At 35.4% G+C, this 26447-nt stretch overlaps 1 protein-coding gene across 12 annotated transcripts in view; it reads left to right on the top strand.

The window, feature by feature from the left end:
* Positions 1-26447, top strand: part of LOC106052206 (neurobeachin-like) — a 287257-nt gene that overhangs the window by 250944 nt on the left and 9866 nt on the right. For 9 of the 12 annotated variants that reach the window (XM_056037466.1, XM_056037464.1, XM_056037462.1 and 6 more), the window contains 11 exons: positions 1256-1373; positions 2352-2454; positions 4140-4255; positions 14520-14632; positions 14978-15118; positions 15283-15402; positions 16409-16561; positions 19241-19313; positions 19711-19805; positions 23498-23587; positions 25925-25966. In XM_056037466.1, coding sequence (XP_055893441.1) covers positions 1256-1373; positions 2352-2454; positions 4140-4255; positions 14520-14632; positions 14978-15118; positions 15283-15402; positions 16409-16561; positions 19241-19313; positions 19711-19805; positions 23498-23587; positions 25925-25966 — 1164 coding nt within the window. Of the gene's footprint in view, positions 1-1255; positions 1374-2351; positions 2455-4139; positions 4256-14519; positions 14633-14977; positions 15119-15282; positions 15403-16408; positions 16562-19240; positions 19314-19710; positions 19806-23497; positions 23588-25165; positions 25196-25924; positions 25967-26447 lie in introns of all 12 variants that reach the window. The other 3 variants (XM_056037474.1, XM_056037468.1, XM_056037465.1) reach the window with 2 other exon arrangements.

Below are 26447 nucleotides of genomic sequence, written 5' to 3'. Positions count from 1 at the left end.
CTTGTGTGATCTTGTGCATGAATGTTCACATCACACACACACACACGCACACACACTGGCAGATGTCACAAAACTGGGCAGAACGCCTCTGTGTAAATATTGGATTACCCCGGAGTGATGGAAGCAGACGAGATTTTTCACGGCCGCCGCGCCCCATCCTCTTTCCAGTCCCCAGCGCCTCCATTAAAACTGTACCCCACCGCCAGGACACTAAGACAATCAAGTTATGGAGACTTGATTCAATTAGCGATCTTTGAGGACGCTGCCTGATCCCGTCTGTAAAAAGGGGGCTGCAACCGCATCCGCCATGCCTAGGGCACCATTACTATAAAGTTATATTATCAATTTATAGCCTCCCCTGGACATTAAAAAACACTTTTCAATTTTGTTCTTTCTTTGAGTTCTTCACTAATTCTTTTGTTGTGTTCCGGAAATAACTAGAAGAAAGAGTTTGTTTTCTAGCGGATAGTTTAGGATTTGTGGCCAAAGTGACTCTCAATGCCTTTCTTGAGTTGTCATTTGGTGTTGTTGTTCTCTACACAGACGTCATTGATGTTAGTTTTGTTGTGACACTGACCACTCTGTCAATGGGGCAGTGACTTATCTCTGTTGTTTAGAGAGAGAGGGATCCTTAGGGGACTGCAGGCACGACATGGCCTAAATTGTGCCGATGTGCCTCAAATCAAAAATCAAATCAAAATCTTATCTCTGGGTGACACTGACAACTCTATCAATATGGCAGTGACTATTCTGGGTGACACTGACCACTCTATCAATGTTGCGGTGAGTATCTCTGGGTGACACTGACCACTCTTTCAATGGGGCAGTGACTATCCTGGGTGACACTGACCACTCTATCAATGTTGCGGTGACTATCTCTGGGTGACACTGACCACTCTATCAATGGTGCAGTGACTATCTCTGTGTGACACTGACCACTCTATCAATGGTGCTGTGATTATCTCGAGTGTATTACTGACTGCTCTGTTTATGGTGCTGTGATTATCTGTAGTGTATTACTGACTACTCTGTTTATGGTGCTGTGATTATCTCGAGTGTATTACTGACTACTCTGTTTATGGTGCTGTGATTATCTGTAGTGTTTTACTGACTACTCTGTTTATGGTGCTGTGAATATCTCTAGTGTGACACTGACCACCCTTTCATTGGCTTGGACATAATTGGTTTGAGTGTTATTGTGTGTGTGTGTGTGAGTTCATGACGTCAGTAACACGATGTGACATTGTGTCTGCAGGTATTGGCTTATGTTGACTTCCTCCATGGCAAGTGGAACTTTTCAGAGATCCGAGCAATCTTCTCCAGACGTTACCTTCTACAAAACGTGGCCATTGAGATCTTTATGGCCAATAGAAGTAAGTGTCTATACACGGAGCATCATAGAAGTGTGAGCATTCTGAGCAAGTAGTTTGAATCTTAACAATGTAAATCATTATAGGAATTGTATGACGAACTATGTGACATTGTATAAACGTTAGGTAGAACCAACTGAACAACATAGCAGAAGAGTAATTTCAAAGAATTATTTGGCGTTGATTTTCATTTGAAAACCAACTGAACAACCTACAACCTATCATTGATAACGAGATACAAGATACTTCATGCCACTGCGGGAGCTTAATAAAAAAATACAATCCATATTGATACATTTTGGGGGTTTGAAAAAAAAAAGTATGTGCCTTTTCTCCTATTTTTATTTCGTGGTCCATGGGGGTAGTGGGTATCTGGAAAGTTTCCATTCTGCCTTTACAAAAGTAATTTAAAAAAAATATTTCTGCTCAAGTTGGGATTGGAACTCATGCGCCCCCTTGATTAGTAGTGCTGTAAAAACTTACCTCCCCTAAAGTTTTTTCATTAAAAAAAATTATAAAAATTGCTTGTATATTTAATTTTAAAAACAATTCGCTTTTACAAAACAATATATATATATATATATATATATATATATATATATATATATATATATATATCCGTTGTACTAGAAGATCTAAAATTTCAATATTAATTCAATATTATTTCTAGTTTCTGTGATCTAAACGGGACGTTCAGACCACACCAAACTAGTATCGGCTTTTCCCCTTTCGGAAGTCGCTAAGAATTTATTTTCCTAAACTTCAGAAACAAAGAACCGTTAGCCTGGATTTGTTTGAGACTTCTTTAGTTACTGCTTTATGAGACTTGAAGAAGAAATGCTATAAGAAACATTGGAAGAGAAAGAAGAATACGCTTGAGTTTCGTCTTAGGCGTGTCAGGACATGGGAACAGTACAAGCTCATCCGTTCATTACAATGATGGAACTTTTTGTTAATTTGACTTATTTGTTTTGTTCCTAGCCGCCGTCATGTTTGCCTTCCCTGACCACGTGACTGTGAAGAAAGTCATCAATGCCTTACCTCGAGTTGGAGTCGGGATCAAGTATGGACTGCAGCAAGCCAGGTAGGTCTCTAGGTGACTTGGTAAGAACATGGCAACGTAACTAGGTGAAATGTAGGTTCACACCAAATTAGGTTGACATTGAACCAAGCGATTAAATATGCATTGAACTTGGTGACTCGAGGTCTATCGTAAAGTAGATTTATGTCCTTTATATTTTGGTCTTTATTTGTTTTAATTGCTGATGATGGAACTCCCTGAGATCAACACTTTAAATTGAGACAATCTATTTGTCAGAGAGAGAGAGAATACAATGTATTTGTGCATGTCATTGTCAGGGCCGGCCTTAGGCATAGGCAAACTATTTTTCTATTTTATTTGGGGCCACCAAATTCACTTCGCCTAGGGCCTAACATGATCAAAGGCCGTCTCTGTCATTATTCGTGTCTTTAACCTAAATTTCTATTGGGTCTGTATTTCTAGAAAAAAATAATTTCGACGCTTGGAATTATGAGAAAAAGAGAATTGTTTGGGAGTGGGGGTAGAGGGGGTTGTCAGCCCTGAGAAACAATTCAAATCCTTGTGTATGCTCTCATAATGGGATGCTGTAGTGGTCTCCCATGGGGGACGTAATCTTAGTTATTTACTCTGTTGCATGCAACAGAAGCTGTGTATGTCTCGTAATTTGTTTATGTGTGTGTGTGTCATAGTGTCTTGACTTATTGTGTGAATGCGTATGAATACCACATCTCCGACGGACGTGCGTATGTTTGTCTGAAGTGTGCGCAATGAGTAACATATGCCAGGTCAGTGTTGACATTTTAACGTGCCTTCCGCCCAATGGCTGTCTTTTATTATCACGTGCTCATCAGCACCGCAGTTGATTGGCTGGTAATGTCTGTCTCAAGAAGCTTGGCGATAACAGCAATTAGCAGACAGTATAACCTCCGACCCAGCCCGCTACAATGTGGCTTTTGCCGGTCTCATGACTATGTGCTCTCCAAGCCTATGTTTTCAATGTTTTAATTCAATTCGTTTATTTCAATTTCAAATGACATTTCAAATTGCTGATAAGCATTTTAACTCAAGAAGTTCATTCATTCTTTTTTTTTTTTTAAACGTTTGTGTGTTACAGATATGACTACTGACTTGTCAAAACTTATTAGTTAAATTTTTGTGGTTAAACTAGCGCTTGTATTATCCCAAAACTTTCAAAGAATCCTGCAATGAAAGTAGTAAGATATCCAGGACCGGACTGGCTATAAGCCTATGGGCACTCGAGCAATACCCGGTGGGTCGGTACTTAACTGGATGATGGAGCCGCAGAATACGCTCCATGAATGGCAGTAAATCTCTATTCCTTTAAAAAATATTCTATAATATTGACTTTTAAAAGTGATCCACGCAGCGTCTTACATTGTATTAGTGTATAAAGTATTTTTAAGACTTTAGACTGTAATGGATGACGCATTGGCTCTCTGGTCGTGTGTAATGCGCTCTGGACTGTCGCCTCAATGGTCCCGAGTTCATGTCCTGACCTCCGATTTTGACGCCCAGTCCGTTCCTGGAAATATCCCTAAATTTGTGTGCCTTAAAATAACACGCAATGAACCCTAGAGCTCTAGGATTGAACAGTCTAAGAGTAGAAATCTCAGGTCGTCTGTGTGCGTGCGTGTTGATACTGAACACAGTGTGGGAGGTAGATCATGTCCTCAGTAGATCAGTGAACATTTCCTCTTTCTCCCCAGGCGTGTCTCCATGGCCTCGGGCAAGCAGTTGTTTAAGTTATCCAACATGACACAGAAGTGGCAGAAGCGCGAGATTTCAAACTTTGACTACATCATGTACCTGAACACGATTGCTGGTGAGTTGCTGGAGCAGACCACTGGGGAGGGGGGGTCACACGATTGTCAGTTTGAATTTCAAGTTTTTCAAATGAGTTTGTTTCTAGATTCGGAGGGTGTATAATTATTACCATCAAGAACCAGATTTCTTCAACTTTGTTTGCATTCTACAAGGACAGGAAATCAATCAAATGAAACTTTAAAAACAAATTTTCAATCAATTTTTGTCTTGTGCGTTCATTGACAAATATAATTGTTACAATTTATCAACTAGTTTATATTTCTGTACCTAGTCTATATATCTGTACCTAGTCTATATATCTGTACCTAGTCTATATATCTGTACCTAGTCTATATATCTGTACCTAGTCTATATATCTGTACCTAGTTTATATTTCTGTACCTAGTCTATATGTCTGTACCTAGTCTATATATCTGTACCTAGTCTATGTCTGTACCTAGTCTATATATCTGTACCTAGTCTATATATCTGTACCTAGTCTATGTCTGTACCTGGTCTATATATCTGTACCTAGTGTAAATATCTGTACCTATTCTATATATATGTACCTAGTCTATGTCTGTATCTAGTCTGTATGTCTGTACCTAGTCTATGTATCTGTACCTAGTCTATATATCTGTACCTAGTCTATATATATGTACCTAGTCTATATATCTGTACCTAGTCTATATATATGTACCTAGTCTATATATCTGTACCTAGTCTATATATCTGTACCTAGTTTATATTTCTGTACCTAGTCTATATGTCTGTACCTAGTTTATATATCTGTACCTAGTTTATATTTCTGTACCTAGTCTATATGTCTGTACCTAGTTTATATATCTGTACCTAGTTTATATATCTGTACCTAGTCTATATATCTGTACCTAGTCTATATATCTGTACCTAGTCTATATATATATATGTACCTAGTCTATATATCTGTACCTAGTCTATATATCTGTACCTAGTCTATATATATGTACCTAGTCTATATATCTGTACCTAGTCTATATATCTGTACCTAGTTTATATTTCTGTACCTAGTTTATATGTCTGTACCTAGTTTATATATCTGTACCTAGTCTATATATCTGTACCTAGTCTATATATATATATATATATGTACCTAGTCTATATATCTGTACCTAGTCTATATATATATATATATGTACCTAGTCTATGTCTGTAGCTAGTCTATAGACCTATATCTGTACCTAGTCTATCTGTACCTAGTCTGTATGTCTGTACCTAATCTGTGTCTGTACCTAGTCTGTATGTCTGTACCTAGTATTATGTCTGTACCTAGTCTACGTCTGTAGCTAGTCTATAGACCTATATATGTACCTAGTCTATCTGTACCTAGTCTTATGTCTGTACCAAATCTGTGTCTGTACCTAGTCTGTATGTCTGTACCTAGTCTGTATGTCTGTACCTAGTCTTATGTCTGTACCTAGTCTTATGTCTGTACCTAGTCTATGTCTGTACCTAGTCTGTATATCTGTACATAGTCTTATGTCTGTATATCTGTACCTAGTCTGTATGTCTGTACCTAGTCTGTATATCTGTACATAGTCTTATGTCTGTACCTAGTCTTATGTCTGTACCTAGTCTTATGTCTGTACCTAGTCTTATGTCTGTACCTAGTCTGTATGTCTGTACCTAGTCTGTATATCTGTACATAGTCTTATGTCTGTATATCTGTACCTAGTCTGTATGTCTGTACCTAGTCTGTATATCTGTACATAGTCTTATGTCTGTATATCTGTACATAGTCTTATGTCTGTATATCTGTACCTAGTCTGTATGTCTGTACCTAGTCTGTATATCTGTACATAGTCTTATGTCTGTATATCTGTACATAGTCTTATGTCTGTATATCTGTACCTAGTCTGTATGTCTGTACCTAGTCTGTATATCTGTACATAGTCTTATGTCTGTATATCTGTACATAGTCTTATGTCTGTATATCTGTACCTAGTCTGTATGTCTGTACCTAGTCTGTATATCTGTACATAGTCTGTATATCTGTACATAGTCTGTATATCTGTACATAGTCTGTATATCTGTACATAGTCTGTATATCTGTACCTAGTCTGTATATCTGTACCTAGTCTGTATATCTGTACATAGTCTGTATATCTGTACATAGTCTGTATATCTGTACCTAATCTTATGTCTGTACCTAGTCTGTATGTCTGTACCTAATCTTATGTCTGTACCTAGTCTGTATGTCTGTACCTAGTCTGTATATCTGTACATAGTCTGTATATCTGTACATAGTCTGTATATCTGTACATAGTCTGTATATCTGTACATAGTCTGTATATCTGTACCTAATCTTATGTCTGTATATCTGTACATAGTCTTATGTCTGTATATCTGTACCTAGTCTGTATGTCTGTACCTAGTCTGTATATCTGTACATAGTCTGTATATCTGTACATAGTCTTATGTCTGTATATCTGTACCTAGTCTGTATATCTGTACCTAGTCTGTATGTCTGTACCTAGTCTGTATATCTGTACATAGTCTGTATATCTGTACATAGTCTGTATATCTGTACATAGTCTGTATATCTGTACATAGTCTGTATATCTGTACATAGTCTGTATATCTGTACCTAGTCTGTATATCTGTACATAGTCTGTATATCTGTACATAGTCTGTATATCTGTACATAGTCTGTATATCTGTACCTAATCTTATGTCTGTACCTAGTCTGTATGTCTGTACCTAATCTTATGTCTGTACCTAGTCTGTATGTCTGTACCTAGTCTGTATATCTGTACATAGTCTGTATATCTGTACATAGTCTGTATATCTGTACTTAGTCTGTATATCTGTACATAGTCTGTATATCTGTACCTAATCTTATGTCTGTACCTAGTCTGTATGTCTGTACCTAGTCTGTATATCTGTACATAGTCTGTATATCTGTACCTAGTCTGTATATCTGTACATAGTCTGTATATCTGTACCTAGTCTGTATGTCTGTACCTAGTCTGTATGTCTGTACCTAGTCTGTATATCTGTACCTAGTCTGTATGTCTGTACCTAGTCTGTATGTCTGTACCTAGTCTGTATATCTGTACATAGTCTGTATATCTGTACATAGTCTGTATATCTGTACATAGTCTGTATATCTGTACCTAGTCTGTATATCTGTACCTAATCTTATGTCTGTACCTAGTCTGTATGTCTGTACCCAATCTTATGTCTGTACCTAGTCTGTATATCTGTACCTAGTTTATATTTCTGTACCTAGTTTATATGTCTGTACCTAGTTTATATATCTGTACCTAGTCTATATATCTGTACCTAGTCTATATATATATATATATATATGTACCTAGTCTATATATCTGTACCTAGTCTATATATATATATATATGTACCTAGTCTATGTCTGTAGCTAGTCTATAGACCTATATCTGTACCTAGTCTATCTGTACCTAGTCTGTATGTCTGTACCTAATCTGTGTCTGTACCTAGTCTGTATGTCTGTACCTAGTATTATGTCTGTACCTAGTCTACGTCTGTAGCTAGTCTATAGACCTATATATGTACCTAGTCTATCTGTACCTAGTCTTATGTCTGTACCAAATCTGTGTCTGTACCTAGTCTGTATGTCTGTACCTAGTCTGTATGTCTGTACCTAGTCTTATGTCTGTACCTAGTCTTATGTCTGTACCTAGTCTATGTCTGTACCTAGTCTGTATATCTGTACATAGTCTTATGTCTGTATATCTGTACCTAGTCTGTATGTCTGTACCTAGTCTGTATATCTGTACATAGTCTTATGTCTGTACCTAGTCTTATGTCTGTACCTAGTCTTATGTCTGTACCTAGTCTTATGTCTGTACCTAGTCTGTATGTCTGTACCTAGTCTGTATATCTGTACATAGTCTTATGTCTGTATATCTGTACCTAGTCTGTATGTCTGTACCTAGTCTGTATATCTGTACATAGTCTTATGTCTGTATATCTGTACATAGTCTTATGTCTGTATATCTGTACCTAGTCTGTATGTCTGTACCTAGTCTGTATATCTGTACATAGTCTTATGTCTGTATATCTGTACATAGTCTTATGTCTGTATATCTGTACCTAGTCTGTATGTCTGTACCTAGTCTGTATATCTGTACATAGTCTTATGTCTGTATATCTGTACATAGTCTTATGTCTGTATATCTGTACCTAGTCTGTATGTCTGTACCTAGTCTGTATATCTGTACATAGTCTGTATATCTGTACATAGTCTGTATATCTGTACATAGTCTGTATATCTGTACATAGTCTGTATATCTGTACCTAGTCTGTATATCTGTACCTAGTCTGTATATCTGTACATAGTCTGTATATCTGTACATAGTCTGTATATCTGTACCTAATCTTATGTCTGTACCTAGTCTGTATGTCTGTACCTAATCTTATGTCTGTACCTAGTCTGTATGTCTGTACCTAGTCTGTATATCTGTACATAGTCTGTATATCTGTACATAGTCTGTATATCTGTACATAGTCTGTATATCTGTACATAGTCTGTATATCTGTACCTAATCTTATGTCTGTATATCTGTACATAGTCTTATGTCTGTATATCTGTACCTAGTCTGTATGTCTGTACCTAGTCTGTATATCTGTACATAGTCTGTATATCTGTACATAGTCTTATGTCTGTATATCTGTACCTAGTCTGTATATCTGTACCTAGTCTGTATGTCTGTACCTAGTCTGTATATCTGTACATAGTCTGTATATCTGTACATAGTCTGTATATCTGTACATAGTCTGTATATCTGTACATAGTCTGTATATCTGTACCTAGTCTGTATATCTGTACATAGTCTGTATATCTGTACATAGTCTGTATATCTGTACATAGTCTGTATATCTGTACCTAATCTTATGTCTGTACCTAGTCTGTATGTCTGTACCTAATCTTATGTCTGTACCTAGTCTGTATGTCTGTACCTAGTCTGTATATCTGTACATAGTCTGTATATCTGTACATAGTCTGTATATCTGTACTTAGTCTGTATATCTGTACATAGTCTGTATATCTGTACCTAATCTTATGTCTGTACCTAGTCTGTATGTCTGTACCTAGTCTGTATATCTGTACATAGTCTGTATATCTGTACCTAGTCTGTATATCTGTACATAGTCTGTATATCTGTACCTAGTCTGTATGTCTGTACCTAGTCTGTATGTCTGTACCTAGTCTGTATATCTGTACCTAGTCTGTATGTCTGTACCTAGTCTGTATGTCTGTACCTAGTCTGTATATCTGTACATAGTCTGTATATCTGTACATAGTCTGTATATCTGTACATAGTCTGTATATCTGTACCTAGTCTGTATATCTGTACCTAATCTTATGTCTGTACCTAGTCTGTATGTCTGTACCCAATCTTATGTCTGTACCTAGTCTGTATGTCTGTACCTAGTCTGTATATCTGTACATAGTCTGTATATCTGTACATAGTCTGTATATCTGTACATAGTCTGTATATCTGTACCTAGTCTGTATATCTGTACATAGTCTGTATATCTGTACCTAGTCTGTATATCTGTACATAGTCTTATGTCTGTATATCTGTACATAGTCTTATGTCTGTATATCTGTACATAGTCTTATGTCTGTATATCTGTACATAGTCTGTATATCTGTACATAGTCTGTATATCTGTACCTAGTCTGTATATCTGTACCTAGTCTGTATATCTGTACATAGTCTTATGTCTGTATATCTGTACATAGTCTTATGTCTGTATATCTGTACCTAGTCTGTATATCTGTACCTAGTCTGTATATCTGTACCTAGTCTGTATATCTGTACATAGTCTGTATGTCTGTACCTAGTCTGTATATCTGTACATAGTCTGTATATCTGTACCTAGTCTGTATATCTGTACCTAGTCTGTATATCTGTACCTAGTCTGTATATCTGTACCTAGTCTGTATATCTGTACCTAGTCTGTATATCTGTACCTAGTCTGTATATCTGTACCTAGTCTGTATATCTGTACCTAGTCTGTATATCTGTACATAGTCTGTATATCTGTACATAGTCTGTATATCTGTACCTAGTCTGTATATCTGTACATAGTCTGTATATCTGTACATAGTCTGTATATCTGTACCTAGTCTGTATATCTGTACATAGTCTGTATATCTGTACATAGTCTGTATATCTGTACCTAGTCTGTATATCTGTACCTAGTCTGTATATCTGTACATAGTCTGTATATCTGTACCTAGTCTGTATATCTGTACCTTGTCTATATATCTGTACCTAGTCTATATGTCTGTACCTAGTCTGTATATCTGTACCTAGTCTATATGTCTGTACCTAGTCTATATATCTGTACCTAGTCTGTATATCTGTACCTTGTCTATATATCTGTACCTAGTCTATATGTCTGTACCTAGTCTGTATGTCTGTACCTAGTCTATATATCTGTACCTAGTCTATATGTCTGTACCTAGTCTGTATATCTGTACCTAGTCTATATGTCTGTACATAGTCTTATATCTGTACCTAGTCTGTATGTCTGTACCTAGTCTGTATATCTGTACCTAGTCTGTATGTCTGTACCTAGTCTGTATATCTGTACCTAATCTTATGTCTGTACCTAGTCTAAAATAAATACGATGAAACACTGCTAGCCAGCAATGGAAACTATAATACAAAAAATGTTCGTTAGTCTAGATGTCTAGGATGAGAAGACGTCGTGAATAGACGAGAGTCAAAGGCACTTAATGTTTCTAGTGGATCTTTTCTCCTGGAGTTCACTTTTACGTTGTAGATTGGAAGCAGACGAGTCTCTAAATCGCAGCCTTTTTGTCGTGATAAATTGAAACAATCATGAGCCATCTTTGAGCGCCACCTGTGTGGAGAAAGTCCGTGTTATCAGCGCGAACTAATCAGAAAGTTATATTTATATGATATTTTATTTCTAGATTGAAACTGTGTGCGCTAAGCATTAAGCCCTGATATAATTATCATAATAGACTTCCTCGAACGTAGATAAACAGCTGTTACGTCAGTGCCAATAGAACGGGACTATCAGTAACCTTAACTCATGGAATTTCTAGTACATGCAGGAGTTGCCGGCCTTGGCTAACTTTTGGGCCGTCTCTTTATCAGTGGCCGCGAGAGTCTGAGGAAAGAGTGTTGGTGTATTCCTTACAGATGGGTGGAAGATGTGGAACTTGGTTGTCACTCTGTCTATCTAACAGGGAGAGGGAAGCACTGACAGGAGTGACACTGCCAGATAAGGGCCTACAGCAGTCTGTTGGCACATTTTGTTCTCATGGTGTTCCTGTCATATGACATGACAGCCCCTCACTTATGACACTGGAAAACATTTTAGTAGGATGTGACTCTTAGATTTGTGAAACTTGTGCTGATAATATATTTTTATATTTTTTTTTTTTTTGTAGTTTTTTATCAGTCAATGTTAGAGTTTGTGTTGAAACAGGAAAAAAGAGTTTTTAGTGTTCAAGCTGTTGAGAAGAAATGCTTGAAAGACTAACTTTAATAAGAAAGAGAGGTACATTTAGATGTCCTGTTCAAGATGTTTTGAGAAGATATGGGTACATTTAGATGTCCTGTTCAAGATGTTTTGAGAAGATATGGGTACATTTAAATGTCCTGTTCAAGATGTTCTGAGAAGATATGGGTACATTTAGATGTCCTGTTCAAGATGTTTTGAGAAGATATGGGTACATTTAAATGTCCTGTTCAAGATGTTCCGAGAAGATATGGGTACATTTAGATGTCCTGTTCAAGATGTTCTGAGAGGATATGGGTACATTTAGATGTCCTGTTCAAGATGTTTTGAGAAGATATGGGTACATTTAGATGTCCTGTTCAAGATGTTTTGAGAAGATATGGGTACATTTAGATGTCCTGTTCAAGATGTTTTGAGAAGATATAGGTACATTTAGATGTCCTGTTCAAGATGTTCCGAGAAGATATGGGTACATTTAGATGTCCTGTTCAAGATGTTCTGAGAAGATATGGGTACATTTAGATGTCCTGTTCAAGATGTTTTGAGAAGATATAGGTACATTTAGATGTCCTGTTCAAGATGTTCCGAGAAGATATGGGTACATTTAGATGTCCTGTTCAAGATGTTTTGAGAAGATATGGGTACATTTAGATGTCCTGTTCAAGATGTTTTGAGAAGATATGGGTACATTTAGATGTCCTGTTCAAGATGTTCTGAGAAGATATGGGTACATTTAGATGTCCTGTTCAAGATGTTCTGAGAAGATATGGGTACATTTAGATGTCCTGTTCAAGATGTTCTGAGAAGATATGGGTACATTTAGATGTCCTGTTCAAGATGTTTTGAGAAGATATGGGTACATTTAGATGTCCTGTTCAAGATGTTCTGAGAAGATATGGGCACATTTAGATGTCCTATTAAAGATGTTCTGAGAAGATATGGGTACATTTAGATGTCCTATTAAAGATGTTCTGAGAAGATATGGGTACATTTAGATGTCCTGTTCAAGATGTTCTGAGAAGATATGGGTACATTTAGATGTCCTGTTCAAGATGTTCTGAGAAGATATGGGTACATTTAGATGTCCTATTCAAGATGTTTTGAGAAGATATGGGTACATTTAGATGTCTTGTTCAAGATGTTTTGAGAAGATATGGGTACATTTAGATGTCTTGTTCAAGATGTTTTGAGAAGATATGGGTACATTTAAATGTCCTGTTCAAGATGTTCTGAGAAGATATGGGTACATTTAGATGTCCTGTTCATGATGTTCCGAGAAGATATGGGTACATTTAGATGTCCTGTTCAAGATGTTCTGAGAAGATATGGGTACATTTAGATGTCCTGTTCAAGATGTTTTGAGAAGATATGGGTACATTTAGATGTCCTGTTCAAGATGTTCTGAGAAGATATGGGTACATTTAGATGTCCTGTTCAAGATGTTCTGAGAAGATATGGGTACATTTAGATGTCCTGTTCAAGATGTTCCGAGAAGATATGGGTACATTTAGATGTCCTGTTCAAGATGTTCCGAGAAGATATGGGTACATTTAGATGTCCTGTTCAAGATGTTCTGAGAAGATATGGGTACATTTAGATGTCCTGTTCAAGATGTTTTGAGAAGATATGGGTACATTTAGATGTCCTGTTCAAGATGTTTTGAGAAGATATGGGTACATTTAGATGTCCTGTTCAAGATGTTTTGAGAAGATATGGGTACATTTAGATGTCCTGTTAAAGATGTTCTGAGAAGATAGGCCAAGAGTTAGAAAGAAAGATGGGCACATTTAGATGTCCTGTTAGACTTTTAAAAGTGATGGATTTAGCCTGGAAAATTTATCACACATTTATAAAGAATATATTGCTTATTTGATTGCTTTTCTATTTGTTTGTGGTATAAGTTGATTGATCTATTTATTTGTCTGTGGTATAAGTTGATTGATCTATTTATTTGTCTGTGGTGTAAGTTGATTGATCTATTTATTTGTCTGTGGTGTAAGTTGATTGATCTATTTATTTGTCTGTGGTGTAAGTTGATTGATCTATTTATTTGTTTGTGGTGTAAGTTGATTGATCTATTTATTTGTCTGTGGTGTAAGTTGATTGATCTATTTATTTGTCTGTGGTGTAAGTTGATTGATCTAATTATTTGTCTGTGGTGTAAGTTGATTGATCTATTTATTTGTCTGTGGTGTAAGTTGATTGATCTATTTATTTGTCTGTGGTATAAGTTGATTGATCTATTTATTTGTCTGTGGTGTAAGTTGATTGATCTATTTATTTGTCTGTGGTGTAAGTTGATTGATCTATTTATTTGTCTGTGGTGTAAGTTGATTGATCTATTTATTTGTTTGTGGTGTAAGTTGATTGATCTATTTATTTGTCTGTGGTGTAAGTTGATTGATCTATTTATTTGCCTGTGGTGTAAGTTGATTGATCTATTTATTTGCCTGTGGTGTAAGTTGATTGATCTATTTATTTGTCTGTGGTGTAAGTGTGATTGATCTATTTATTTGTCTGTGGTGTAAGTTGATTGATCTATTTATTTGCCTGTGGTGTAAGTTGATTGATCTATTTATTTGTCTGTGGTGTAAGTGTGATTGATCTATTTATTTGTCTGTGGTGTAAGTGTGATTGTTTGATTGATTTGTTGTTTCCATCTTGAGTTGGATCCAATGTGAGAATTGATTATTGAGTTATCTTGTTAGATCTTTATGTAGATACCAGTGTACAGTAATGTTTCATATTTAACACCAGGTCGAACTTATAATGACCTCAACCAGTATCCTGTGTTCCCATGGGTTCTGGTCAACTATGACAGTGACCAGCTGGATCTGAGCAGTGCCAACTCCTACAGAGATCTGTCCAAGGTACATCCTTTTTTTTTTAGTGTCTTAACAATGATTTATGAGCTATGGTCTTCTAAATCTGTGTGTGTTAAACACAAAAACAAACATGTCCATATGAAAAAAGAAATCATTTGTATTTTCTGACTGATGAACCAAAACATTTTTATTGAAGGATTTGTGCAAAATATTTAAGTACAACTTAGAGTGAACCAAATGACAAGATTATTTTATGTGCCTCCAATTTCTTAATTTAGTACATTTTTCAATCGACTTTATTATTACAGGTCTTTTCTTAGTTTAGGAGACCTGGTGACCTCCCTATTTTAACTAATTCACTTAAGCATGACCTTCTTTTATTGCTTTTAGCCAATTGGAGCTTTGAATGAAACCAGGAAAGCTTATTTTGAAGAGAGGTTCTCAAGTTGGGAGCATGACCAGATTCCACCATTCCATTATGGAACCCATTACTCTACATCAGCCTTCACGCTCAACTGGCTCATTCGTGTGGTAAAATATTGATTTGGTTTATTTTGTTTTAGTTTTACTTATAAGCATTTTTTACTCTAAATGTTTTTTTTTCCATTAATAAAAGTGTTTTCATGATTTAAAAAACTAATCCCTACTACTGCCTCAATGATGCTAGAACTTGTTCTGTCTGCCATGGTCTCCAGGAACCTTTTACCACAATGTTTCTAAACCTCCAAGGGGGTAAGTTTGATCATCCCAATCGTATCTTCAGTTCCATCAGCCAGGCCTGGAAAAATTGTCAGCGGGATACATCAGATGTTAAGGTCAGTGTAGTCATGGAATGAACTTTTTTGTTTTCTAGACTGAACTTTCACATTAGCAAAAAGGAAACCATTGCCAAACTTTTTATTTTGAACAAAGGAGATTATTTATAGTAACAAACAAATGATTAAAACGCCATTGAAATAAATGATAAGCTACACTAGAGAGGGGGGTAGACTTAAATGCACTGTTAAAACAAATCTGCACCGAAAATTTGAGATTTAATAATGTATACAAGTGTTTTTAGTATCGGAGAGATAGTTGTATGTGGAAGTTCTTTGTAAGATTTACAACATCCCTGATTGGAACCTTTATGTGCTACAAGTTACTGATCAGTTTAACAAGAACTTCTTTGTTCCATTGGAATTAAACCTTTGAATAAAAGCTCAACTAAAACTGTGGTATAAATGTACATTCTGTTTAGTTTTGTAATATGTAATGCACTATTGTAGAGCAAGGTTCCTCTAGGATACTGTTAGTAAAAGTAAAGTATCACATTTTCAAACTTAAATAAATAAATGATAGCTTTTATATAGCGCTACTTTCATGCTTATAGAATGCTCAGAGGGCTTTGGTCCAATCTCATTTGTGGACCAGTGGGGGGTGGGGAATCTGGTAGAAGGTTTACCGTACTGCCTTTAGGTGCTCAGTTAACACAACTCTGCCCGAGTCTGTTGTCAAACCTCGAGCCCCCTTCATAGCCAAGCTAAGCCAAGTTCAAGTGTACTTAGCCTCTCAACCACGCTTCCAACTTCACAATATCTAAAAGGCAGATGATACAAAGCTCATCTGTTGTCAATGGTTAACCAAATGTGTTGAAGTCTGTGACCAGTTGGTAATCTTAAAGTGAGAGATTGAGGGTATGTATGTGTGTTTAAAGTAAGAGACTATTGGTATATCTGTGTGTTTAAAGTAAGAGACTGATGGTATATCTGTGTGTTTAAAGTAAGAGACTGATGGTATGTCTGTGTGTTTAAATGAGAGACATGGTATGTCTTTGTGTTGCAGGAGCTGATCCCTGAGTTTTTCTGTCTACCTGAGATGTTGACCAACAGCAACCACTACAACTTGGGCAAACAAGAGGATGGAACTCTGGTGGAAGATGTGCAGTTACCTCCCTGGGCCAAGACACCAGAAGAGTTCATCAGAATAAATAAAATGGTGAGACAGTTGATATAGTGGATACATTTGGTGATTGAATTCAATTCAAGTGTGATATCATTGGTGAAATCAACCAATCTTTCATTGTGTGGCTTAGTACCATCTACAGTTTGAATAGAATATCCTAAATAGTTTTATCTCTCAACCAATGTTTCATTGTGTGGCTTAGTACCATCTACAGTTTGAATAGAATATCCTAAATAGTTTATCTCTCAACCAATGTTTCATTGTGTGGCTTAGTACCATCTACAGTTTGAATAGAATATCCTAAATAGTTTATCTCTCAACCAATGTTTCATTGTGTGGCTTAGTACCATCTACAGTTTGAATAGAATATCCTAAATAGTTTATCTCTCAACCAATGTTTCATTGTGTGGCTTAGTACCATCTACAGTTTGAATAGAATATCCTAAATAGTTTATCTCTCAACCAATGTTTCATTGTGTGGCTTAGTACCATCTACAGTTTGAATAGAATATCCTAAATAGTTTATCTCTCATAAGTTTATTTACTATTTCCATCTCACCTTAGCCTTGGAGAAGAATGCACTCCAAAGGATGTATCCTAGCCTCTCCTATCTTGTCACACTTTGGGGAGAAGAATGCACTCCAAAGGATGTATCCTAGCCTCTCCTATCTTGTCACACTTTGGGGAGAAGAATGCACTCCAAAGGATGTATCCTAGCCTCTCCTATCTTGTCACACTTTGGGGAGAAGAATGCACTCCAAATGATGTATTCTAGCCTCTCCTATCTTGTCACACTTTGGGGAGAAGAATGCACTCTAAAGGATGTATCCTAGCCTCTCCTATCTTGTCACACTTTGGGGAGAAGAATGCACTCCAAAGGATGTATCCTAGCCTCTCCTATCTTGTCACACTTTGGGGAGAAGAATGCACTCCAAAGGATGTATCCTAACCTCTCCTATCTTGTCACACTTTGGGGAGAAGAATGCACTCCAAAGGATGTATCCTAACCTCTCCTATCTTGTCACACTTTGGGGAGAAGAATGCACTCCAAAGGATGTATCCTAGCCTCTCCTATCTTGTCACACTTTGGGGAGAAGAATGCACTCCAAAGGATGTATCCTAGCCTCTCCTATCTTGTCACACTTTGGGGAGAAGAATGCACTCCAAAGGATGTATCCTAGCCTCTCCTATCTTGTCACACTTTGGGGAGAAGAATGCACTCCAAAGGATGTATCCTAGCCTCTCCTATCTTGTCACACTTTGGGGAGAAGAATGCACTCCAAAGGATGTATCCTAGCCTCTCCTATCTTGTCACACTTTGGGGAGAAGAATGCACTCCAAAAGATGTATCCTAACCTCTCTTATTTTGTCACACTTTGGGGAGAAGAATGCACTCCAAAGGATGTATCCTAGCCTCTCCTATCTTGTCACACTTTGGGGAGAAGAATGCACTCCAAAGGATGTATCCTAGCCTCTCCTATCTTGTCACACTTTGGGGAGAAGAATGCACTCCAAAGGATGTATCCTAGCCTCTCCTATCTTGTCACACTTTGGGGAGAAGAATGCACTCCAAAGGATGTATCCTAACCTCTCCTATCTTGTCACACTTTGGGGAGAAGAATGCACTCCAAAGGATGTATCCTAGCCTCTCCTATCTTGTCACACTTTGGGGAGAAGAATGCACTCCAAAGGATGTATCCTAACCTCTCCTATCTTGTCACACTTTGGGGAGAAGAATGCACTCCAAAGGATGTATCCTAACCTCTCCTATCTTGTCACACTTTGGGGAGAAGAATGCACTCCAAAGGATGTATCCTAACCTCTCCTATCTTGTCACACTTTGGGGAGAAGAATGCACTCCAAAGGATGTATCCTAACCTCTCCTATCTTGTCACACTTTGGGGAGAAGAATGCACTCCAAAGGATGTATCCTAGCCTCTCCTATCTTGTCACACTTTGGGGAGAAGAATGCACTCCAAAGGATGTATCCTAGCCTCTCCTATCTTGTCACACTTTGGGGAGAAGAATGCACTCCAAAGGATGTATCCTAACCTCTCCTATCTTGTCACACTTTGGGGAGAAGCTTTGATGTGATTTGCGCAGGATAATCTTGACATTTTCTAGATCAGACAGAACCAAATGAACTGAAACACATCCAGCTTCACTATATATCTTTTTATTGACCTATATTGTTACATATCTACATTTAGCTATAGCGTCCATGCTCGAAACCAGACCCTTAACCCATCCATTTTATTTTTGGTGCAGTGTTTGAAAGTTCTCTAATTTTGTTGTAGATCTTCTCTATACACAGCATTCTACTAAGATGAGGGGCGGAAACTATCTTAATCTGTAATGAAAGCACAGTCCTTAATTTAAGAAACTTAGATAAGATTCAATTAGTTGAACAAATAAATCAACCAACCATGAATTTATTCTTGTCCACCTTTATGTAGTCTTTCCAATAGCCATTCTTTTAGATAGTTGTAGTGTTTAAATGTTATAGAATTCCTTGAATTATTTTAAGCCATAAATCTCTAGAAGTGAAGTGTTTCCTTTAGTTTAAAACAGTTCTATTTATCTCAATGTCTTACATTCATTCCTCATGCACTTGTCAAATGGATGTGTTATAGATCTATTTATATTTATATCTTTTATTTATAAACACAATGTATTACATAGTTAAAGTTTTCCCCATTGTTTGTGTTTCAGGCTCTAGAGTCTGAGTTTGTGTCTTGTCAGATACACAACTGGATTGATCTGATCTTTGGCTACAAACAAAGAGGTGAGACTGTCACATGCTGCCTGTAGCTTTGACTCTTTAGGACATGTAGCTGTACCCTTGAAACTGTCTTTGGATCACCTTATTTAGGACATGTAGCTGTACCCTTGAAACTGTCTTTATCACCTTATTTAGGACATGTAGCTGTACCCTTGAAACTGTCTTTATCACCTTATTTAGGACATGTAGCTGTACCCTTGAAACTGTCTTTATCACCTTATTTAGGACATGTATCTATACTCTTGAATCTGTCTTTATCACCTTATTTAGGACATGTATCTGTACCCTTGAAACTGTCTTTATCACCTTATTTAGAACATGTATCTGTACCCTTGAAACTGTCTTTATCACCTTATTTAGGACACATTAGGATTCAGTTTATCCTTCTAATTTCTGCCAGGACCTGAAGCTGCTCGGGCTACCAATGTGTTTTACTATCTGACCTATGAGGGCAGTGTCAACTTGGAAACTATGACTGACCCAGTCATGAAGGAGGTGAGCCCAAGTGTATAGGATTGAATTCTTTGATTGTGTAGCTTCTGAGGATTCATGACATAGTTGAATCAAAGTTGGTAATAGATGATATTGACATAAACACATAGTTGAATCAAAGTTGGTAATAGATGATATTGACATAAACACATAGTTGAATCAAAGTTGGTAATAGATGATATTGACATAAACACATAGTTGAATCAAAGTTGGTAATGGATGATATTGACATAAACACATAGTTGAATCAAAGTTGGTAATAGATGATATTGACATAAACACATAGTTGAATCAAAGTTGGTAATAGATGATATTGACATAAACACATAGTTGAATCAAAGTTGGTAATAGATGATATTGACATAAACACATAGTTGAATCAAAGTTGGTAATAGATGATATTGACATAAACACATAGTTGAATCAAAGTTGGTAATAGATGATATTGACATAAACACATAGTTGAATCAAAGTTGGTAATAGATGATATTGACATAAACACATAGTTGAATCAAAGTTGGTAATGGATGATATTGACATAAACACATAGTTGAATCAAAGTTGGTAATGGATGATATTGACATAAACACATAGTTGAATCAAAGTTGGTAATGGATGATATTGACATAAACACATAGTTGAATCAAAGTTGGTAATAGATGATATTGACATAAACACATAGTTGAATCAAAGTTGGTAATAGATGATATTGACATAAACACATAGTTGAATCAAAGTTGGTAATAGATGATATTGACATAAACACATAGTTGAATCAAAGTTGGTAATAGATGATATTGACATAAACACATAGTTGAATCAAAGTTGGTAATGGATGATATTGACATAAACACATAGTTGAATCAAAGTTGGTAATAGATGATATTGACATAAACACACAGAAAAACAACTTGGACGTGAACAGCAAAAAAAAAAAAATTTTTACTTATACATACAAAAAAAAAATTTTAACTTATACATACAAAAAGGAAAAAAATTTTAACTTATACATACAAAAAAAAAAAATTTTTAACTTATACATACAAAAAAAAAAATTTTAACTTATACATACAAAAAAAAAAAATTTACATGAAAAAAAAAAACAACTTATACATGAACACAAAAAAAAAAAGAAAAAAAAGCAAGATTGTTATATTGGAGAAACTAGTTGGATCACAATGATAAGATTCAAACATGTATATGCCAAACAGAAAATTTATTTTATTAAGAAAATAATTTCAGTGAAATATTTGTCAAAAAAATATTTACTTTGTTAGCAATTATTTAGAGTGGACATGTTTCAAAGTGTTATAACAAGTAGGATATTGCATATTGTGGACATGTTTCAAAGTGTTTTAACAAGTAGGATATAGTAGATGGTGGACATGTTTCAAAGTGTTATAACAAGTAGGATATTGCATATTGTGGACATGTTTCAAAGTGTTTTAACAAGTAGGATATAGTAGATGGTGGACATGTTTCAAAGTGTTATAACAAGTAGGATATTGCATATTGTGGACATGTTTCAAAGTGTTTTAACAAGTGGGATATTGTAGATAGTGGACATGTTTCAAAGTGTTTTAACAAGTGGGATATTGTAGATAGTGGACATGTTTCAAAGTGTTATAACAAGTAGGATATTGCATATTGTGGACATGTTTCAAAGTGTTTTAACAAGTAGGATATAGTAGATAGTGGACATGTTTCAAAGTGTTTTAACAAGTGGGATATAGTAGATAGTGGACATATTTCAAAGTGTTTTAACAAGTAGGATATAGTAGATAGTGGACATGTTTCAAAGTGTTTTAACAAGTGGGATATTGTAGATAGTGGACATGTTTCAAAGTGTTTTAACAAGTAGGATATAGTAGATAGTGGACATGTTTCAAAGTGTTTTAACAAGTAGGATATTACATATTGTGGACATGTTTCAAAGTGTTTTAACAAGTAGGATATAGTAGATAGTGGACATGTTTCAAAGTGTTTTAACAAGTGGGATATAGTAGATAGTGGACATGTTTCAAAGTGTTTTAACAAGTGGGATATTGTAGATAGTGGACATGTTTCAAAGTGTTATAACAAGTAGGATATTGTAGATAGTGGACATGTTTCAAAGTGTTATAACAAGTAGGATATAGTAGATAGTGGACATGTTTCAAAGTGTTATAACAAGTAGGATATAGTAGATGGTGGACATGTTTCAAAGTGTTTTAACAAGTGGGATATTGTAGATAGTGGACATGTTTCAAAGTGTTATAACAAGTAGGATATAGTAGATAGTGGACATGTTTCAAAGTGTTTTAACAAGAGGGATATTGTAGATAGTGGACATGTTTCAAAGTGTTATAACAAGTGGGATATAGTAGATAGTGGACATGTTTCAAAGTGTTATAACAAGTAGGATATAGTAGATAGTGGACATGTTTCAAAGTGTTTTAACAAGAGGGATATTGTAGATAGTGGACATGTTTCAAAGTGTTTTAACAAGAGGGATATTGTAGATAGTGGACATGTTTCAAAGTGTTTTAACAAGAGGGATATTGTAGATAGTGGACATGTTTCAAAGTGTTTTAACAAGAGGGATATTGTAGATAGTGGACATGTTTCAAAGTGTTTTAACAAGTGGGATATTGTAGATAGTGGACATGTTTCAAAGTGTTTTAACAAGAGGGATATTGTAGATAGAGGACATGTTTCAAAGTGTTTTAACAAGTGGGATATAGTAGATAGTGGACATGTTTCAAAGTGTTTTAACAAGAGGGATATTGTAGATAGTGGACATGTTTCAAAGTGTTTTAACAAGTGGGATATTGTAGATAGTGGACATGTTTCAAAGTGTTATAACAAGTGGGATATTGTAGATAGTGGACATGTTTCAAAGTGTTTTAACAAGTGGGATATAGTAGATAGTGGACATGTTTTAAAGTGTTTTAACAAGTGGGATATAGTAGATAGTGGACATGTTTCAAAGTATTTTAACAAGTGGGATATTGTAGATAGTGGACATGTTTCAAAGTGTTTTAACAAGTGGGATATTGTAGATAGTGGACATGTTTCAAAGTGTTATAACAAGTAGGATATAGTAGATAGTGGACATGTTTCAAAGTGTTTTAACAAGTGGGATATTGTAGATAGTGGACATGTTTCAAAGTGTTATAAGTAGGATACTGCATATAGTGGACATGTTTCAAAGTGTTATCACAAGTAGGATACTGCATATAGTGGACATGTTTCAAAGTGTTTTAAGTAGGATACTGCATATAATGGACATGTTTTAAAGTGTTATCACAAGTAGGATACTGCATAAAGTGGACATGTTTCAAAGTGTTATCACAAGTAGGATACTGCATATAGTGGACATGTTTCAAAGTGTTTTAAGCTGGACACTGCATATAGTGGACATGTTTTAAAGTGTTATCACAAGTAGGATATTGCATATTGTGGACATGTTTCAAAGTGTTATCGCAAGTAGGATTAGGATTTCAATACAATTGAAAATATTTTGAAATGACTTTGTTAGTCTCTCATCTGTCCTAAAACTTTCTCAATTAAAAAATTACTTGACAACTTTTTCATTGTAAGATGTTCCAGAGTTTTTTGGAACTAAATGTTTGAAACACCAACATTTTGTGGCCATTATTTTCTGTCAACTTCAAAGTTGGACCAATCTAGTCTTAATGTTGTTATTTTCTCAGGCTATTGAGAACCAGATTCGCAGCTTTGGTCAAACCCCAACCCAACTTTTGATGGAGCCTCACCCACCCCGTAGTTCTGTGATGCACCTGGTAAGTACTCAGTGGTATCCCATGATCCTCTGCTTGACTCACCAACATGGCTATGTAATAAAAGATTTCCACTCTTTAATACTATCACATCATTTAATGCTTTAGTTGTTCAACCATGTTGTATGTTGTTGTTGTATGTTGTTGTTCTATGTAGTGTTGTTGTATGTAGTGTTGTATGTTGTTGTTGTATGTAGTGTTGTTCTATGTAGTGTTGTGTTGTATGTTGTTGTTGTATGTAGTGTTGTATGTTGTTGTTGTATGTAGTGTTGTATGTAGTGTTGTTGTATGTAGTGTTGTATGTAGTGTTGTTGTATGTAGTTTTGTATGTAGTGTTGTTGTATGTAGTGTTGTATGTAGTGTTGTATGTAGTTTTGTATGTAGTGTTGTTGTATCTAGTGTTGTTGTATCTAGTGTTGTATGTAGTGTTGTTGTATGTAGTGTTGTTGTATGTAGTGTTGCTGTATGTAGTGTTGTTGTATGTAGTGTTGTATGTACTGTTGTTGTGTGCAGTGTTGTATGTACTGTTATTGTATGCAGTGTTGTATGTACTGTTGTTGTAAGCAGTGTTGTTGTATGTAGTGTTGTATGTATTGTATGTACTGTTGTTGTATGCAGTGTTGTTGTATGCAGTGTTGTATGTTCAGTGTTGTGAAACATGAAAAGAAGCAGGTAGTGGAAGATAACTCTATAGATATTTGTTTTCCTCACTGTTGACTGTGTTGTATGTTACTTCAGTTAGATTCTGTCTATGCAAACTGTGAGATTATTTTTTGATTGTCCTATTCATGTCTAGTAAGACTTACAGTTCAGTTTCTTAACATTAGCTTCTCTCCTGGACGTTTTACCACAATGATTGTAGGATTGTTTATGTTGTTTATTATCAGCTTTAGTTTTTTTTTATATACTTGATGTCTGTACTAATAATTGATGATCACATTTGTGTAGGCATAACATATCACTAGGTGACTACTAGTGCATTTGTTTTAGTACAGAAACAAAGTATCAAGTTATTGTTTTTTTCTGTTCTGTTTGCACTTAGTTGTTAAATAGTCTCTGTGTGTCTTACAATTGTCAAGTGTTACTATTGCTCATGTACCCGTCACTATTTCCACTTTATTATTGGTATAGCTAAGTTAGTAAACATCACTCTTATCCTAGAGTCCACATCACTCTTATCTTATAGTCCACATCACTCTTCTCTTAGAGTCCACATCACTCTTATCCTATAGACCACATCACTCTAAACATACTGTATTCCTCATTAATCTTTGGACTTGAATGCAAGCTTTATAATTTTTTTTTAATGCAAGTTATCTACCAAACGTCTCTTGGTCTAGAACTACAAAACATCCTACAACTGAATTTACTGTTGTACACATGAACTAAAACTCTGCTTTGCACATAACACACTACAGTTTTTATTTTATATACATTTCTGTACCCATCTGAGGCTAGTATTACAGACCTGTACACATGTGATCTTAAAGACTAATCTTCACTTTGAATTGTACACATTTCCTGTTGCTGTGAAGCTCTAATTCAATGTACTAAGGCTTCAATGTCTCCTTATTGCTACAGGTCTGCTTCCCTCCTGAGTCGAAACACTCGGTGAATTTTTTACAACTATTTTGTCTCCATAACATTTGTATTTGTCCTGACTAAATCTCTGCTGCCTATTGTACATGACTCACTTAGCTTATCAGAAGTAAACTAACATAGAAACTACATGAAGCCACTCTAATCAACTGATACAGCATGGTACTTGTGTTGTAAACTTGAGAAACACCCTTTTATATATGGATTGTACACTATACCTCTTGCTCATTAATGCTTACTCACTGCATACTTCATCTTGAGGTCAATACACAGTCTGCTCAACCTTTTCCCTTTCACCTACTAAATTAACATAAATCTATGGGGAAGTAAGTCAAACTAAACATTTTTAACATTTTGAACTCTGTGAAGGCAATGTTAATAACAAAAAGTTGATTTTATGTTTTTGTAAGTTTAAACAAAATTATTATCTATCAATGAAGATGAGTAGCTTTAGGTCATCCATAGCAGATTTTCATTGTCCACCACAAATGCAAAACTGTCATTATTATAATAGACTAATTCTTGTTAATAAATTCATTAAAGCTTTTTCTTTTTTTTACATCTATTGGGTTACTTAAGGCTAGGATAAGTTAAAGGGTTTGATATGCTAACAATCCTTGCTATCCCTCAACTAGGCCTAACTCTGTAGAAGCTAATTAACTCACTGCTCTAAAAACAAAACAGTCCTGACTGGTTACTTGGAAACAAAAACCTGTATATGTATTTGTTTATTTCTTCCAGCTAATAGAAAAAAATCAAGAGAATAGAAGCATCATCAACAAGGTTTATCCTTCATTTTTATATATACAGTTCTCTCCCCTTTTCTGCTTCTGCGCTTCATAAGCAATTATAGAGGATTTATAGACTTTCTTTTTTTTTATTTATCTCCATTTTGTAGTTTTATTTCTTTACACTGATTATAAAATATAGCATCATGATGGGAAATTTGAATTGCATGAAAAGCATTTAATTTTTTTGTTATGAAAATGAGAAATTATTTTCTATTCCTATGTTCGTTTTATTTTGTTCATGAAATAAAAATGTTCATTAGAAATGCAGTTTTTAAAATGTGATGCAAAATTTTAAAATATGAATTCTAACAATTAAATAAAATAACTAAAAAAAAACTTTCTCTAAATGAAAGACTAAAAGCAAATAAATATTTGTCTTTCTTTTTTAAGATATTGAACCCTTTTTTTTTTTGGTAACTATTGGGAACAATCACATTGTCTATTCTTTTTAAATATACAATGAAAGATGGAAA

The sequence above is a fragment of the Biomphalaria glabrata genome, chromosome 8 (genome assembly GCF_947242115.1).
Source record: "Biomphalaria glabrata chromosome 8, xgBioGlab47.1, whole genome shotgun sequence".
Taxonomy (NCBI): domain Eukaryota; kingdom Metazoa; phylum Mollusca; class Gastropoda; family Planorbidae; genus Biomphalaria; species Biomphalaria glabrata.
This window is presented reverse-complemented; position numbering and strand designations above follow the sequence as displayed.